The sequence below is a fragment of the Dioscorea cayenensis genome, chromosome 16, assembly GCF_009730915.1.
Source record: "Dioscorea cayenensis subsp. rotundata cultivar TDr96_F1 chromosome 16, TDr96_F1_v2_PseudoChromosome.rev07_lg8_w22 25.fasta, whole genome shotgun sequence".
In the NCBI taxonomy this organism is placed as follows: Eukaryota; Viridiplantae; Streptophyta; class Magnoliopsida; order Dioscoreales; family Dioscoreaceae; genus Dioscorea; species Dioscorea cayenensis.
The window spans coordinates 20,798,349-20,815,991 of NC_052486.1; the positions used below are offsets into that span (position 1 = coordinate 20,798,349).

General features: G+C 35.0%; 1 protein-coding gene across 2 annotated transcripts; it reads right to left on the bottom strand.

Moving 5' to 3' along the window:
* Positions 1 to 272: 272 nt before the first annotated feature.
* Positions 273 to 17,278, bottom strand: LOC120279100 (methionine aminopeptidase 1A). Of its 2 annotated transcripts, XM_039285961.1 has the most exons (17): positions 17,165 to 17,278; positions 16,843 to 16,936; positions 10,328 to 10,378; positions 9,385 to 9,549; positions 8,623 to 8,698; positions 7,411 to 7,458; positions 7,282 to 7,326; positions 4,591 to 4,690; positions 3,686 to 3,737; positions 3,556 to 3,597; positions 3,164 to 3,225; positions 2,979 to 3,077; positions 1,593 to 1,666; positions 1,425 to 1,494; positions 1,211 to 1,276; positions 1,039 to 1,127; positions 273 to 667 (listed from the first exon to the last, which is right to left on the bottom strand). In XM_039285961.1, the coding sequence occupies exons 2-17, from the start codon at positions 16,914 to 16,916 to the stop codon at positions 590 to 592; spliced, it is 1,191 nt and encodes a 396-aa protein (XP_039141895.1). In that variant the 5' UTR covers positions 16,917 to 16,936; positions 17,165 to 17,278; the 3' UTR covers positions 273 to 589. The 2 variants fall into 2 exon arrangements, with proteins under 2 accessions (XP_039141895.1, XP_039141896.1); XM_039285962.1 differs by lacking the exons at positions 8,623 to 8,698; positions 9,385 to 9,549; positions 10,328 to 10,378; positions 16,843 to 16,936; positions 17,165 to 17,278 and adding an exon at positions 8,239 to 8,573.
* Positions 17,279 to 17,643: the final 365 nt, after the last annotated feature.

Sequence of the window (17,643 nt, forward strand, 5' to 3'; positions counted from 1 at the left end):
CATTCCAGCCAAAATTTGAAATTTGATTTTGTGAATTAAGTGTCATTGTGTGATTTGCATATCTTATCAGACTAAGTGTAATTGTCAATAATAATTATTAAGATTTATTTAATATTAGTATATTTCCATGAAATTTTGAGCCCACATGAACTCCATGAAATTGCACATGAAGATATGCAATGGTCTTTCTCACACGATATACTTCACAAATAAATACATGTGCTAAACATATTGCAAATTATATACAAAAAAAAAAAATTACAAACAAAAACAAAAAAAAATGTACGCATTTATTGATTTTATACAGTACAGGTTACAAATGGAAAATCAATCAAAACAGAATAGTTCAAAAAGATTATGACAATTATCAAGCACAGCAGAGCAAATGCAAGAAATCCAAAATCATCTTCAGTTAATGTTTAAATGACAAAGCACAACAGGCTGATGAAAGAAATGGTAATCAAGGGTGAAAAAAGAAGCAACTATATAGTATCATCCCCCCAGATTTAAGGGATGAATTGTTCTCCTGACCTCACCTCCCGAAAAATTGTTCATAAACTTGTATAATGCTGCTCAATGCAGGATGTGATCAAGAATCTAACCATGGAAAGACATTTGGAGAGGATGGCAACCTTGCTGTGAGGACCTCCACACCAGTTTCAGTCACCTGCAAATCAAGTGTTTTTGTCATTTGATAAGTAATACAACCAGACGCGCACCTTATATACGCGTGCCGTGAAATAAATTTGACAGTCAAACCAGAAACAGTGAAATTGGGGGTGCTAGTTTTTTAAAAATCCTAGCAAAGATACATGTTCCCATATTGCCAAAAGTTAGATACTTGGTCAAATTTTATGCTAAACAAGTTTTATCATATTATCCACTCTATAAACCTCTTGTCTATTTATATACCTTAATGAATAAGCGTCCAAATAAAAAGTCATATTGCACCAAAAGAAACAAGGTAGTCATGATTTCTTTTTTTTTCTTTTTCTTTTTTAATTCTTAAAAACCCATAAATGAGAGTTTATAACCCACCAACAGTGTGTGCTCAAACTGGGCACTCCGCTTGCCGTCTGCGGTAACTGCTGTCCATCCATCAGGCCATAATCTGTCACGCCATACACCTACAGAAAAATAGCTTTCGAAGAATGAAGCAGACTATCAAATGCATAAAAGTACTAGTGACCTTCCGAAAAATTAACAGTACCTGCATTAATCATAGGTTCGATGGTAAATGTCTGTCCAGCTTTCATCATTCCGACAGCCTTGTTTCCTTTAGCATGTTAAGGATGAGAGCGTAACATACAAACTAGAGGAGTGGCCTCATATAACATGTTATTAGTTAATTGAGTTCCATATGAAACAATTGGATGAAAAGAAGATATGACACAAACAGCATAAGAAATTGAAAAAAAGGATACTTCCATAATGAGGAATGTTTGGGGCGCAGTGGAATAGCTCTCCGATACCATGGCCACAATATGATTTTACCTTTATTTTTTTAAAAAAAAACTTCCATGTAAGCATTCCAGATAAATGTAACAATTTTGAAGGTGAAGTTTCTCTGATGAGAAACATATCAAGATTACCACAGAGAATCCTGACATTGATGCATGCCGATTAATAACTTCTCCAACTTCACGGAATCGAACTCCAGGTTTCACTGAGCATGAGAACAATGCATATTTAAGACAGTTATATGATAGTAGGATACACATTAATTTCAAGAAGAGTATCAACTAAAACAATTGCAGTAGAAGGCCAGTTTCACATGCATGTAAGATGAGAATCTTGATAGAATTTGGATGGAGCATTCATTCAAATAAAGTGTGCACAAAGAAAATTTTAATAGACTAGTTATGTATGCATCTAAGATTTCCTGTCTTGAGGAAATAATTTCTACATAAAGCACATGTAGAAGGCCAGTTTCACATGCATGTGAGCATACTACTTCACTGAAATGCAAACACTAGAAGAATATGAGATATTGTTGCTGCTTTCAAGGAAACCCAATATATAGCAATGAGAATGTATTCTAAAATTAGATAGATTAATAAAAGATATAATAAGCATTTAATGAATCCCATTGGATATATTTCACGAAACTTGGGGAAAAGACGCATTCAAAATTAGATTGGGAGACTGATAGCCAAAAGAAACCTGTTTCCAAAAGAAAATTTTTCCAGCTTTCTTATGCTGATGCCTATTTTTTAACATCAAGATACCCGTAAATCCCTGATCTCTTCTGATTGAACATTTTGAATGAAACAGTAAAGGACTTGGAACCACATAATGAAGTCAGTGATACACACAATTACATTGATAATGTGGAAGTTAGCCTAACAATATGATGTACAAGTCAGTGATCTACGAACAGCAGAGGCCTTGGAACCACATAATCAAGTCAGTGATACACACAATTGAATTGATAATATGGAGTAAGCATAACAATATGATGTACAAGTCAGTGAACCACATATCCATTCCTCAAGGGAAAAACATCACCAGCAATATTTTCTGAATGGGACATGCAAACATGGTACAAAGACTGCAATAAACTTATAAATCCTGAGTACAGAAACCAAGTCTGAGTAACAATTCAAATAAAGCCTACACAAATGATTTTGGAGCCCAAAAATAAACTGAGAAGTCAGAAAAGAAAGCTTTCCAATTTCATGAATGAATGTGTAGGATCGCATAATTTTATCTATATTGTGTTATTCACATTAAGGAGTACAATTTCCAAATGAGTATTATGAATGTCTGGAAAAGAATTAACTTAAGTGAAATATTGCTTTACAAAACCAGAAATGAAGTTCACAAAATAAGTTTCTGAAGAAGTGATTAAAAAGAAATAGCCGTGATACGGGTTGACAAACACGTGGTTGAATGTGATGAACTCAAATATTCAATAACTATGAGCATTTTGCCAGTTCTGCCTCTAAGATGTGAATATTTAGACATAATTATCATACCTATAGAAATAGCTTTCTCTAAGCACTCATATGTGCAGCGAACAAGCTTTTGAGAGACATCATCCACTTGCCCAACAAAATATGTTTCATTTAAGTCACCTGCAAAAGTGGAGGTATTAAGATAGTTTAAAAATATCAACTAAATAAAGCTGGGAAAACAAGAAGCTGACAGCATAATTTCTCACCATGGACACCCTTATAGTATACAGTAACATCAACATTAACAATGTCTCCATCCTCAAGTTTCCTGCAACACAAATGCGTGTAACAACATATGGTAAGATAAAATAAAATTTGAAAAAACTGCTATGAGCTTATTACCACAATAATGTTTCTTTATTAAAAATAAAATGATCATTGACCCTATAGAACCTATTCCTCATCATACAAAGCAAGATGTCTTGTAAACCATGGATAAACTAAAAGAGAATGGATCTTGCTTTAATTGATCCAGGAAATTTTACACTTGGCATAGTTTCACCACCATTTGCATCATGAAGGCCAATTTCACTCCATGCAATATAAAACTCTTGACCACAAGACCAATAAAGATCCTAATAAGGGAAGATAAATGCACCTGGCATCTGGAATCCCATGGCAGATGACCTCATTTACTGACCTGTCAAACAGTAGTATAGAGATTATCAGCATTACTTAGTTTTCTTCAACTACACATGGAAAGTAAAACAATCATTAAAACAACCTACGTGCAGCAAGACTTAGGAAAGAAATGATAATTAAGTGGAGATGGATATCCTCCTGAAAGGAAAGATTAAAATAGAGTTAGCAGTTGGTCAATATCATTCATAGATTTGTAGTTTGGTCACAATAAATTTGTGGATACAAGGAAACCAATTTAAAATTTCAAAATATTCAACACACCAATGATTTTAAAGGACAGAACATGCAAGAACTAGAACCAGCTATTAAAAGTCACCAGTGGACTAAATATGATATTCATATGCAGACGGTATAGTGACCAGAAACTGCACAAGTAGTGTGTGATTTGTTCAAGCAACCACATATGAGTGCCATATAAAATCTATTTTAAATTTTAATGACACAAAATTTTAATAAATAATAAAATTACAAAAATGAATCGAGTAAGTTGATATATAGTTATTCTTTTGCAAAGTCTTATTGACTAGTTCCAATAAATCCATAATAGCACTCTCAACAATATACAAGTCAACCATTAATCAACATCCACAAAACAATCATATGAATGATGAAGTATAGGGCATAGAGTAAATACCAACAAACTAAATAATTAGGCATAAATGGAAATGAACAACATTAGATTGTGGTTCTAACTTTTTCTTATTCATGTGGTACAAGAGAAGAATGTTAAGGACTGCATACAACTAAAACCTAAGCATGCTGCCACAGCGTGAGTATATTGTACATATAATGTAAATCAACCCCAGTTAGGAGCATAAGCATCTATATTGTCAACAACTCCTGTATCAGCAGCATTCAAATCATGAAGCAGTCATCAAGAGAGCAAAAGCCTCATACTAGAAACAGCATGACCATTCAAGAGTAAAAAGATTTCATACTAGAAACAGTATGAGCATTCACCCTAGGAACCCAGATGAGAGAGATAACTTACCAGCAGCAATTGTTGCATCATGGACCACTTTGTCAATTTCATCAGTTGTAATTCCAGGTCGAATAACTCGAGCAGCTGCATCTAGTACTTCCCTTGCAATCTGAAAATAGATAAAGTTCAGCAGGTGCATGAAAGACCATGACTGTTAACAAGTATATAGTGAAATTATTAATTTTCTCGGAAATTAGTCTGACAACATTAACAAGGACTTTTAGCACTTAAAAGTCGAAAGGTAAATTGGTTGCCATATTATTATAGCACAAGTGAAATGATGGTTTACAGGTACACGAGAACTGGTTCTTTTGAAAAGTCTTTCTAAGGAAGACAAACCAATATTGAAGACTAAAGAATACATCTATCAGAGGTCAACAGATATATCTCTCTCATACAAATTTTACCATATTGAAGACTCCACAAATATGACAGGCAGTGTTATGTCATCAACTCCAAATGCCAAAACAAGAGGCTAAAAATCATAACAAATGCATAGACATCTTAGGGGGATGTTTGTTTGGAAATCCACATTCTTCAACCAAACACTCCAAACTTATCCCACCTATACGATTTAATTATTTTAATATATATATTAATTAATTATTTTTCTAAGAAAATATTAATATTAATAAACATCTAGTTACAAAGATAAAGTTTTTAATTTTAAAATATTTAACTTTAATTAATTAATTATTATTAATTGAGTCAAAGTGTGACCAGCACATACAAAAGTTCACTCTAAACCAATTTTCTAAAAAAAAAAACACATAATCAAACACCTTACTCACTAACCAAACACAACCTAAAAATGCATTTGGTACATGGAATAAACTGGAGCATAACTAAATAACTACTTTTGTATTTTGTTTGTTGCGTGTGTGGCAGAACAAATACTTTTGTTCTTTCCTTGACTTAATTCATGGGATAAATTTGTCCCATGAAACAAACTAATTTACTAATTTAACCTTTGCTTTGTTCTTTTCCCTGTGTGTATGTGTATGTTTGTGAGTGTGTTTAGCTTTTACTATATATACCCCTATAAAACTCATTAGCACTTACAATTTATTAAAATTAACTTTATAAATAAATCCTTAAAAAAAATAATGACACATACATCCCTAAGATCATGAATTTTTGCATCCATCCCTTTCAAAGGTAAATATATGTGTTTTATTAATTTTACCATATACAAAGTTATAGATGAAGAATATTTCAAATATATACAAATTTAACATATGATTCTTTTCGTATAAACCCTCACTAAATTTGTAATTGCATTTATAGGGTGTATTTGTAATACAAAAAAATTATAAATATGTGACCTGCAAATATATGCATATCACAATCTCGGCTAACTTTTAAAATAGAGGAAAAATTGTAAATTTTTTAGTGGCATATATGCACATATTGTTCGCTATTGAATTTTTACTGTAAATTTTTTTTCGAAATAAGTTATAATTTATTTTAGATATCAGTTTATAAATATTTTAACCAAAATTATTCAAATTTTGGATAATTATATATGATAATTATGGTTTAAAGTTCAATAAATTAAATTGATATCATATTTCTCAAAATTTAAAAATTTAAACAATCTCATGAGGGTAATTTTGTCATTTGAAACGTTTGTTTTTGTTTTATCAATGGTCTAGAACAATAATTTGTTTAATCATGTCTTCTCCAGTTCTGACATATTCTATCCTGTTATGTCATTATCCCTACTACCAACTCCTAGTGATATGGATCAATCGACTTGGCAAGGGACACTTAATAAGGTCTACTTACCCTGTCTAGTCTCGCAGGTAAAACAAAAAAGCTTGCAACAAGAGGCCTGTGTCCTTAAAATATATTTATATAAGGTAAATTTTAACTTCATTTTGAATTTTTAATAAATTAATAATTAGTGAAGTTTATTTATTTGCACGCACCCCTATGTAATAATAGATAATTTGTAAACAAATACAAGCTATATTAGTTGATTAGAAAGAGAATCTACATGTTTATATGTGCATTTATAGGTTATAACTAAAACAAATTTTAAAATAACTTTCACAATTATTCCATCACAAGATTTTACAAATCACAATTTTAAGATAACTTTATGAATGAGTCCATACAGAACAAAGGAACCTATAACTAGATATACCTATGGGTCAACATCGACACGCTTGCCCCCCTGCAAATATCGGTAAGTGATTTATATCCCCTTAAAAATCCGTGTAAAGCTTACTTCCCGACCCACAGGTAGGATGACCGGCGAGTAGGCTTACCCACCTGGCCAGTTTACTAGGTCTAACTATCAGCATCATGTTTGTCTAAAAGCACACCAAAAGCATGCCCCTGGTGCAATTTCTATAGGCTTGTTTAGAAAGGCAAAGAAAAGCGCAGAGAAGGAAATTTAAATACAATTACTCACTTATTCCACATGTTCAACAAGGAAAATGAGAAGAAAGACGCTACAGCCTCATCACATCCTTTATTTTAATTGGCTATTAGGCAGAAGCATTTTATTCTTATAGTAATATTATTGGTATTGGTATTATTGCTATTATTATTTTGTTATTATTTGTTATTATTTCTTTTGCAGAAGCCATCTCCTAGAGAGCATCATAAGTTTCTCTATTAGGATAGTCTGGACAATATAGCAATTAATGAATATTTGCACCATAAGTCACAGGAAGCACCTTCGTTACTTACTCGGCATGTTTCTCTCATTCTCTCAATTTGTTCCGGCGTCTTGATCTTCAAATAAGGACCACAATGCATCATTACTCAAGAATGTATAGCTGAAAAAGTCAAATAAATAGAGCTCCATAACATGACTACCTCCACTATATTCTGCAAGTCACTACTGGGCTCAACTTTTGGGATTCCCTGCCAATACATCATTAGAAAAAACAAATTCAATTCAAATGCACATCTTCAGGTGTAATGAATCAATCTAAAATTATTGCCGTATACTCCACATAAAGCCAGATCCAGAATTTTGATATACATTATACTAACCTTCTCAACTGTGTTTCAAGATATAGCTTAGAATAAAGTTGAAATATACATGACAGCACATCTTCAGGTGTAATGAATCAATCTAAAATTATTGCCGTATACTCCACATAAAGCCAGATCCAGAATTTTGATATACATTATACTAACCTTCTCAACTGTGTTTCAAGATATAGCTTAGAATAAAGTTGAAATATACATGACACAGAGAGGAGAAGCAGAAGCAGAAGCAGAAGCAGAAGCAGAAGGAGGAGGAGGAGGAGGAGGAGGAAGGGAATAAACCAATAAAAACATGTATGCTTACAAGTTGTCACTTGTTTCAACTGGCACTCATACCCAGAGGTTGAGGGTCAATTACTGTAATGGGTGGTGTAAATGTACAAGGTCAAATGTGAGGCCGTCTTCCACCTCTAGGAGTTACATAAAAATGCCCTAGGAATTGATAACTGGTATCCAAGGGGGAGCAAAATTTATTGTTGTATACATATGATAATAATCAAGCAGTGTCTCTTGAACCTCACAACATCTGACCATACATATTTGACAGTACTTACAGGCAAAAAGCGAACCTTACAATCACCCATCCGTTAAAAACTTATGATGCTAAATGATAGTAGAAAAATGAGCAAGACAATGATGATGTTTGAATACCCAGGATGGGTGACAGATGGGCCAAAAATTGTCCAAGAAGCAGAGTTTAAAACTCCCAAGCCATCTCCAAATATACTCAGCGGCATGTGATAAGTGATAACATAAAGAACATATAATAATTGTCAGAAGCAAAAATAAGCCCAGAATCAATATAAAAATATTTGCTCTGAAGTATCTGCAAGCACATGATAGGTATGCAAGGAATGAAGGCAATGCATGGCCAAACTCTAACCTCCTGGACAAGGAGCATGAGTATATACTAGAATAAATGTCAAACATGGAGCTAGAAAAATTAATTAACTAATAAATATGCCGCAGATAACTCCTTGTGTCTTAATCCAACCTCTAAGGAAAATGAAGCACAAACAACCAAGTAGGACTCACATCATTTGCCCAATCTGGCCTTTCAATTGTAAAGGGCACAGAACGCATGGTTGATATTCGGTGTGGCCTTAGTGTTCTGCCAGAAAAATAGATAATTTTTCATTTAATTCAGAAGCAACATAGATTTTATGAGATTTCAATTACAAAATCACATAAATAAATATTTAAAAATACTGAGAAAATATTAAAGGGACATGTTTTGATGCACTGGACAAAGGACGAACTTGTGAACCTATACATTAGGATTGTCACAAAATATGTGATTAGAATGATCACCACAATTGATATTACAGAATATGATAAAAATTATCTCTGAAGATCAAAAGATGAGACAAAGATATCAAGTAACAACATCTAAGAACAATATGGACTAGAATTTGCTTATCCCAGTTTACAATTATTTTTCAAAATTCACAAAGAAATTCAATAACAAAAGTTCAGAAATACAAGCAAGTCAGCCAAAGTCCTTCACAATGCAAAAATAAAAAAAAAAATCTTATAATCTACATGCAGAACACAAGCAGAAATTTAGATTACTAAAAAGAACATGTGCAAAATAAGAAAAGTTGGCATCTTCAAGCAGCCGGTTCGACTCAATTTGATTTGATTCAAATATATGTTAGATATCGATATTAAGGAAGATAACTATGCTATACTTGCTACTATGTTGTAACATCATAAATATCATCCTGCTGAAGTGCATGTCAAAATTACTGCTTATGCAAAACAAAGACACCAAATAAAATCATCTCAGAAAATTACCCGGACCAATCATAATAAGGAAGCTCAGAAGTTCGAGCTTGACCTTTCTTCAAGCAATATAGCCAACCATCTTGAACTTGTTCAGATGGTGCAGCAGCTGCTAGGTTTGCTCTCAAGTGCACTTTCTTATGAGATGCCCAGGATGCCTTAAAACAATCCTGTGTGCTGCAAAGTCAAAAGTTTGTAGATCTATCAAATAAAGCTTAGCTCCAAAGGTTTAAAATATCTCAATGATATGACACATTTATAGACGTATATGAAGAAATACATGAAAAGTAACAGAGCCAGCCATGTGATTGGCATGTGTTTCATGTGCATGACCTCTTGAACTCAAGAAAAATAATTTTAAAGCCAAAATTGTTCACAAAATTTTAAATGCTTTAATCTTTTTTCCTTAAAATAGATTAATATGGAATTCCCTTGTAGCCAAGCTTTTTTCATGTGCAATTAACATTCAAGCATCTTTAATCAACGAACCATATCGGGCATCGATAGTCAAATACATGTTTTGGAGAAATCAAATAGTAACAACCCAGTAAGTTAATAAGATTATTGTTGCTCACTCCTTATAGCCCTCGTTTTAGTACGTCATTTGCCACAACAAGAAGTAGTTAGCAATACTGTGAAAGTACTGATTATCAATGGACTTGATTAAGGTATTTACTAAAATTATGACACACGAAGTCAACAAATTTAGCCCTATACAAGAACAACCTAAAAGGTTAAAAAGAATATTTTTTTTACCAAACAATCTAGCAGGTTAAGAAAGAATAGATTACATCTATTATTTTGGAAAACATTCACATCCTCACTTGTAACCTTCTGTAAAAGCCTCCGTGGTCAAAAATTGTATTCGTAACTAAGAAATATAAGTGAGAAATATTTACAAAAGCATATACATGAATCAGTACACAATTTCCCCACAGAACTAAAAGGTACAAACCAGAAAGAAGCATCTTCTCGAGGTAGCTTTAGCTCCAGGCACTTGGGACATCTGCAAAGGTAAAATAATAATAATAATAATAATAATAACTTTAGCATGTGTTAATTTGTAAGGGAGATGTCCCAGAAGGAGAAGTAACTAACTGGGACCTCACACATAATAATGACATGTTCATAAGCTATGAACACCAATTAAATGTAGAGAGTAACAATAAGCTGCAATTATGTATACTATTAGTATCCAAAATGCTCTTTGCATGAAATTTTATATGGTGAAGGAAATGAAGAGAACAACAAAAAGGGAAATCAGTCCCTTTCTCAGAATGAGACCAAAACTTTGACCACTAAATCATCAACAAGTTCTCATTATCATTATTATCAGTAAAAAATATAAATTTCAGACAAAAGAGGAGCCTAATATATGGAAATCCATTGAACCTATTTTTCCAAATCCCTACAGAACTCCAAGTTTAAACTTTAAAGACAGTAACATAGGCTTGAAATCCAGTAAGCAACTTCAAGATAAAGGTTTGTTCTAGAAAGATGTGAAAGACTATGTAAAAGTATCCTTCTTTCTTTTCTAAATAAATGATGTCACAACAAATCTTTTTTAAGACTCACCAAATAAGCTCAGCATCTTAGTCTCAGGGAAAAATTTAATCAGAGACGGTGTCTCAAAAATATTTGAAGAAAAAACTAAATAAATAAAAGAGATTCATGTTTGGTGAGTTCTGTCAACTGATCAAAGTATGCATCAAAATAACACATTCCAATTGGTTATGGAGAAGCATGGCAAATCTCAAATATTGGTACTCTGCACCTTACTGGGCAAACTAGGGAGAAGATCAGTTACCAAATGTTATAATGCTCATCAATAACAAAAATCTTGAAAAAAAAAAACATAACAATAAATAAATAAATAAACAAACAAACACCATGTTACATTTTTCACAAGTAAATCAGCGAGCTTCCTTTCCATTTAGTTACAAGCTGCAAAACAAAGAACAGAGATTGGTTCTTGAAAGGATTTTGCGGTGCTCGTGTACAAAAGAAGTTTCTCTGGAATAGCTTTCACGCTCTCTTGCTCCCTCTGTTCAGCGCTCGTGTTTTCCCTTCCCACTTGCTATGGGAAGTGGGTGTTAGGCTCCTCCCTCTTCTTGGGCAGAGATAGCTTTTGTGGTGCATCGTTGTGTTGACTCTTCCCCTTTGCATGATGGCCCAATGTTGGCGAAACTCAAGGAGAACATGTCTGAATTAGTTTTCATGGACACCAATGATAAGTCCAAAGCTTGGATGCGATTCCAAAACTCCTTGCACAGTAAGTTCTTTGAAAAACCTCTTCCTTTCCAGCAGGTGAAAATGAGCATGCATGCCAAACAGAGTGACCTGGGGGTAGTTCACATCTCTGGTCTTCCGAATGACTATCTCTTGATTCATTTTGAAACCCATAATGTCATGCAGAAGCTTATGTTAGATGGTTTGTGGTATCTCAATGGAAACGTCCTGCAATTGGCCCCTTAGCATCCCTTCTTTAAATATGCTTTTGCAAAACTTACCACGGCCACTATCTGGATTCGGCTCCAAAACCTTCCCATGGACTTTAGGGACAGTGACTCCCTAGAAACCATTATTGCTCACATTGGATGGCTCCTTAAAGTGGGCAAATACATCACTTCCTTGGCTCATTCAAAGTTCGCTCGTCTTTGTATTAAGATAAATCTAGCCAAACCCTTGAAAAAGGGCCTTTTAATTAAAGATGAGGAACATTGAATTTTCATTGTTGTTTTCTATGAGAAACTCCCTACTATTTGCTATCTTTGCAGATTGGTTGGACATGGGACAAACTCCTATAGCTACCAGCATTTAGGTGATCGGAGTGAACCCTCTCAACTAGGGATGGGCACAGGGCACAGGGCACAGGGCGGGGCGGGGACGGGGAGTATCTCCCCACTCACTCCCCCATCTCGGGCGGGGATTCCCCGTCCCCGTCCCTGCCCCACGGGGATCCCAGCCCCAGCCTCCCAACACTTTTTTTTTAAAAAATCCACTAATCTAATGTTTAAATTCATGAACTTAGAATCTTAGATACCAATTAAGACCCATCTTTATTAATAACAAACATGATATTATATTATATATTTTTTTAATTTTTATCTTAACACATTTCTTACAAAAATCCAATAATCTAAGGAAAAAAATCCATAAAATTAGATATTAATTGAGACTAACCATTACTAATACCAAACATTGTATTATATTATATATATATATATTTCAAAAAACATTATTATTTAAAGATATATATATATATATATATAACATTTCGGGATGGAGACTCCGCGGGGCTGGGAGATCACTCCCCGCCCCCACCCCGCTATAGTGATCGGGGAATTTTTATTCCCCGCCGTTGTCCCTGCGGGGGAGGAAACCGGGGATTCCCCGCCCCAAACGGGGCGGATCCCGGCGGGGGGCGAGGACTCCCCGTCCCATGCCCATCCCTACTCTCAACCCCTTCACTAGAACTTTGGTGGCCATAAGAGGATGGAGGTATGGGTCTTTCATGGTTCATTTGACACCGATTTGGTTGCGAAAGAAAGTTCTAGTGCTTCAACCCCGCAAGAAGTGGAAAGGCCGGTGGATATCTCGAAAAATGATTATGGGTTGTGGATGCTAGTTTCCTAATGGCGAGATCATGCCCTGGGGTCGTCGTGAAGATGGAGGCCCGTCCTCACGCCCAACGAACATGACCTTAGGTGTGCCGCCTATTGAGAATTCCAATGTACACGTTCCCCAGAATGTTACATCCCGCTTGACACATGGTGGGGGAAGTGGTAGAGGTCTTGGCGGTCATGCATAGCCTTGACCCATTACATTACTTCAGAAACAGTTGATGAGACATGCATTAATGAAGGCACAATGGTGGTCGCCTTTGATCCCACTCCATCAAATCATCTAACGATCCATACTATATCCAACGACTACAAAAATGGAGTGGTTCACAAGCCACCACCCAGGCGCGGCCCAAATTGACTGTTTTAGTTCCAAACTTACACCCATGAATGGGAATGGGCAGTACTTATGGCTGATAGTTATTCCGAGGACATCATTGCTTTGTGGAAAAAACATATTGGGAGAATCACTCACATTGTTGTCTCTCAGAAAGCTCTTCATATGGTAATCTCTCCAAACCCTTCTAATGACTGGATTCTCTGGGTTATTTACAATGCTTCGCGAGTCTAGGCTCAATGCCTGCTCTAGCGAGAGTTGTTTGGTAATCACTCATGTTGTAGTCATTAGGAAAGCTCTTCATATGGTAATCATTTGGTAATCTCTCCAAACCCTTATAATGACTAGATTCTCTGGGTTGTATACAATGCTTCCCGAGTCTAGGCTCAATGCATGCTCTAGCAAAAGTTATCTAGTATGTCCTCCCTTAACTTGGGCCATTATTGGGGATTTTAATATTGTCATCTCTTTGAGTGAGCATAAGGATGGTCCTCATTACTATTATGCATGTAAAGCTCGCATGTTTTCTAATTTCATTGCTATTAATAATCTTTTAGGTGTGTGATGTGTTGGTTCAGATTATACTTGGTGTAACAATCTATCTGGTTCAGCTAGACGTTGGCCAGATTGGATCATTGCCTTGTAAATCCTAATTGGCCTTCCAAATTTGATTCTTACATTCTAAATCATTTACCTAGAACCTTTTATGATCATTCTCCTCTTCTTTTAACTACTTACTTGTGCTGCTTTTATAAGAATAAAGTCTTCTGTTTTGACAACTACTAGCTGGATTATTTAGATTGTCACTTGGCTGTCAAGAATGCCTGAAATTTTAAACCTCACTCTAATCCTATGCATGCCTTTTTTCATCTGATTGATCGCACTAGATCAAACCTTATTTCTTAGCGCTTCATTGGGATGAACTCCATTGATTGTGATTTAAATAGCACTGAATGGAAATTCATACTCTTGAACATGCTGATGTTGATAGTGTTTCCAATAATAGTACTCACACTAATCTTGTGGCCCTCTATAATAATTTGCTATCCCTTCAAAGTCAATGTTGTTAAATGGGCTCAGAGGGCCTAGTGTAATGTGGGTACAAAATGGGGACCATAATTCTAGTTTTTTTTTTCACAATTGTGTTTGTATTCATAAACATTATAACTCTATTTCTCACATTACTGACTCCAATGGGCACTCTTTTATTGATCGTCCCGAGTATTGAACAAGTTGTTTTAAACTTTTACTTCGGTCTTTGGTATGAATCCTCTTATAACAATTTTTTGGATATTTTAAATGCTCGCCTTAATGATCTTCATACCATTTCTGCTAGTGATTTTGATTTTCTCACTCATGTAGTTACTAAGAATGAGATTTATCAAACTCTTCTTTCTCACCCTTATGGTAGAATCCCTGGTCCTGATGACCTACATGTGGAGTTTTACCACTTTTTTTTTTGGAATGAGATTCGTGATCATCTTCACTTAGTTGTTTAATATTTTCTCTAATTTTGTCATGTCTAAGGCTTGGGGTAAAACCTATGTTGCTTGAATTCCAAAAAAGGACAACCCCAAATTGGTTTCTAATTTCCGACCAATTTCCTTTAAAAACATTTGTTATTAAATAATTTCTAAAATTTTGGCTAATCACCTTAACTATTCTTCCTTATCTCATTGGTAGAGAACAATGGGGTTCTGTTTCTAGTTGCAATCCTTTAGACAATATTGTTGCTTTTTAAGAAGTTGTTCATTCCATTAATCGGGATTTAGTAAAACCCCCTAGGATGTTAATTAAGATTGACATAGAAAAGGCTTATGACACTTAAGAGTTGGATTGTTATTCTTGCACCACTTTTGCCAAAATAAATTTTCCTAGAATTTGGATCTCATGGATTAGGACCTTAGTTATATTTCCTTCTTCATCCTAATCAAAGGATAGCATACTTCTTAGATTTCTTCCTTGAGAGGCATTAGGTAAGGAGATACCATATTTACTTATCTTTTCATCCTAGTATCCCAAAAACGCTGAAAGCCCTCCTCAATTATGCTTAAGACATCACATGATCCCGGCTTTAATAGCAATCTTTGTTATAATTTCAATCATCTTATGCACGTAGATGATATGATTCTTCTCTCCTGTGCCCCTAGGAAGACTGCCCGGAATATTAATTTGTGCCTTTCAATTTATGGGCTGTTTACAGGCCAACATTCCAACAATACCGAGTCTGAAATATTTTTCCCCACTTGGCCTAACAATAATTAAATATTTTTCCCTACTTGGTCTAACAAGAGGAATTCTGCCAAGCAAGAGGAATTCTACGAACTCACCATTAGATCTGGTTCCCTAAATCTCATATCAATAAACTTTCCTCTATGGTTTACAAACATCTTAATCACAATGTTAGCCTCACCGAAAATTAGATCGGCTGGAAGAAACTTTGGAAGTTAAATATTGCCCTAAGAGCAAAACATTTAATCTGGTTACTCCTCCAGGGCAAAATTAAAACTTATGACTTCCTCCATTTCTTGAATCTGGGCCCTCAAACTCTGTATATTATGTGGCTTGAAGAATGAAACTACTGAGCACCTCATTAATTCCTGTTCCAAATCCCAGATTGATTAGTTTGTGGTCAGTGAACTTCTTGGTAGACATATTTCCTTTCCCAATGGCTTTTTCTCTGGCCTATATAGATAGAACCTTATCATAGCAGCAAGTCAGTTTTTGTCAATTCTGTCGTTGTTGCTACTACTTGGCTTATATGGATGGCCAGATGTAATTACATCTTCAAGAACAAACCTACAAATCTTCATTCAATTGCCAGGAAAGCTTTTGCTCATGCCAAGGAATATTCTTTTGACTCCATGTCTCAGATGGTAAAGAACCTCTTACTTTCTAATTTCTTGTCTATTGAGGGCCTTATTATGTTCTCTGCAGCCTTCTGGACCAACGACATTTCTGAAGGTGGTGCAGGCTTTTATATTTCCAGCTCTAATTATACAATTTCCATTGCAGGATGCTACCCTATAGCAGTGAGCTCCGAAATAGATGCTGAAGCTTAGTGTTGCTCTCCACTGTGCCATTAAGAACAATCTCACTATCCATCACATGTTCATAGCCTGTTCAGACCTCCTTACCTTACTGCTATCAACTTTGGTGAACCACAACATGCTTGGAAAGGGAACCCATGGATTAATATTCTCAGACACTCGATCCTTAATGCCAGGGCTCCAAGGATTCATGTTATCCCCAAAACTTGGATCAGGGTGACTCTTAGGCTAGCTAGCAATGGAATCAGCTTGCATTCCCTGTCTTTGTTTCATCAAGGAAGAGAATTACTGAGATGGCTTATGAAGACCTTAATTTCTGTTTGTAGCCTCTGTTTTAGTTTGCTTATAGTCTCCTTGTATTCTTCATGCATCTTTTGTTAGTATTTTAATAAAGTTAACTTCTCAGCTCTTTTAACAAAAATACAAAAACATACAAAATAATAGAAACATAAGCACATACTGAAGACTGGCAGGCTTTCCGCAATTGGCACATGACAACACTGATTCCCCCGCCGTTCCGGCCTCGTTCTCCATTGAATCGGACCACACCACAGCTGCATCACCAAACCACAGTACACGCCATTAATACACCAGCCAGCAAGCCAAGAAACCAACAAAAATCAAGAAAACAGCACAAAAAAAACTCAAGATATCAAAACTCTACAAAGAACTCAACGTTTTCGACAAAATTCCATCGAAAATCCAAGAAACAGTGGGCAGAAAACAAGGTTCTTTACATCCAGGATGAGATCAAGAAAACGAAAAGAGAAAGATCTTCATACCTGGTCGTTGCTCCTGCAAATCCGAGATCAAAACGAAGGGAGAGAGATGGAGAACGATGTGAAAGGAGGCTAGGGTTTTAGCAAGCGATGAGGGAAGAATGAGCAATGGGATTGAACACTGTTCTCATCTCTTACCGCTATATAAGCTTTGAGAAATTTATCAAGAAGTCCCTTTGATTAAAGTTAATTGCAAGATTAACCTAAAGTATATGTTAAATTATCATTTAATCCCTATAATTGACAGCTATTTCATTATCAGCCCTTGAATGTCTAATTTCATGAATTTTTTAAAATTTTTAAAAATGATATGTGGTTTATTTTAGACTTTTCTTGTTCGCGACCTTTTCTACTGTACTCCTCTGTTTTCTTCTTTTTAATAAATTAGTGGTTTATCCACTTTATTCAAAATAATAATAATAATAATAATAATATGTATTTTACACAGATATTTTTTTCAATAAAATCTTAAAAAAAAAAGT

What these genes read in the sequence shown, in the direction of transcription:
- LOC120279100 (XM_039285961.1), bottom strand. Translation starts at nt 16,916, where the DNA reads ATGGAGAACGAGGCCGGAACGGCGGGGGAATCAGTGTTGTCATGTGCC. An exon ending in CATGGGATTCCAGATGCCAG is followed by an intron (nt 3,226 to 3,555) that starts GTGCATTTATCT and finishes TTTGTGTTGCAG; the next exon opens with GAAACTTGAGGATGGAGACA. An exon ending in ATACTATAAGGGTGTCCATG is followed by an intron (nt 3,078 to 3,163) that starts GTGAGAAATTAT and finishes CCACTTTTGCAG; the next exon opens with GTGACTTAAATGAAACATAT.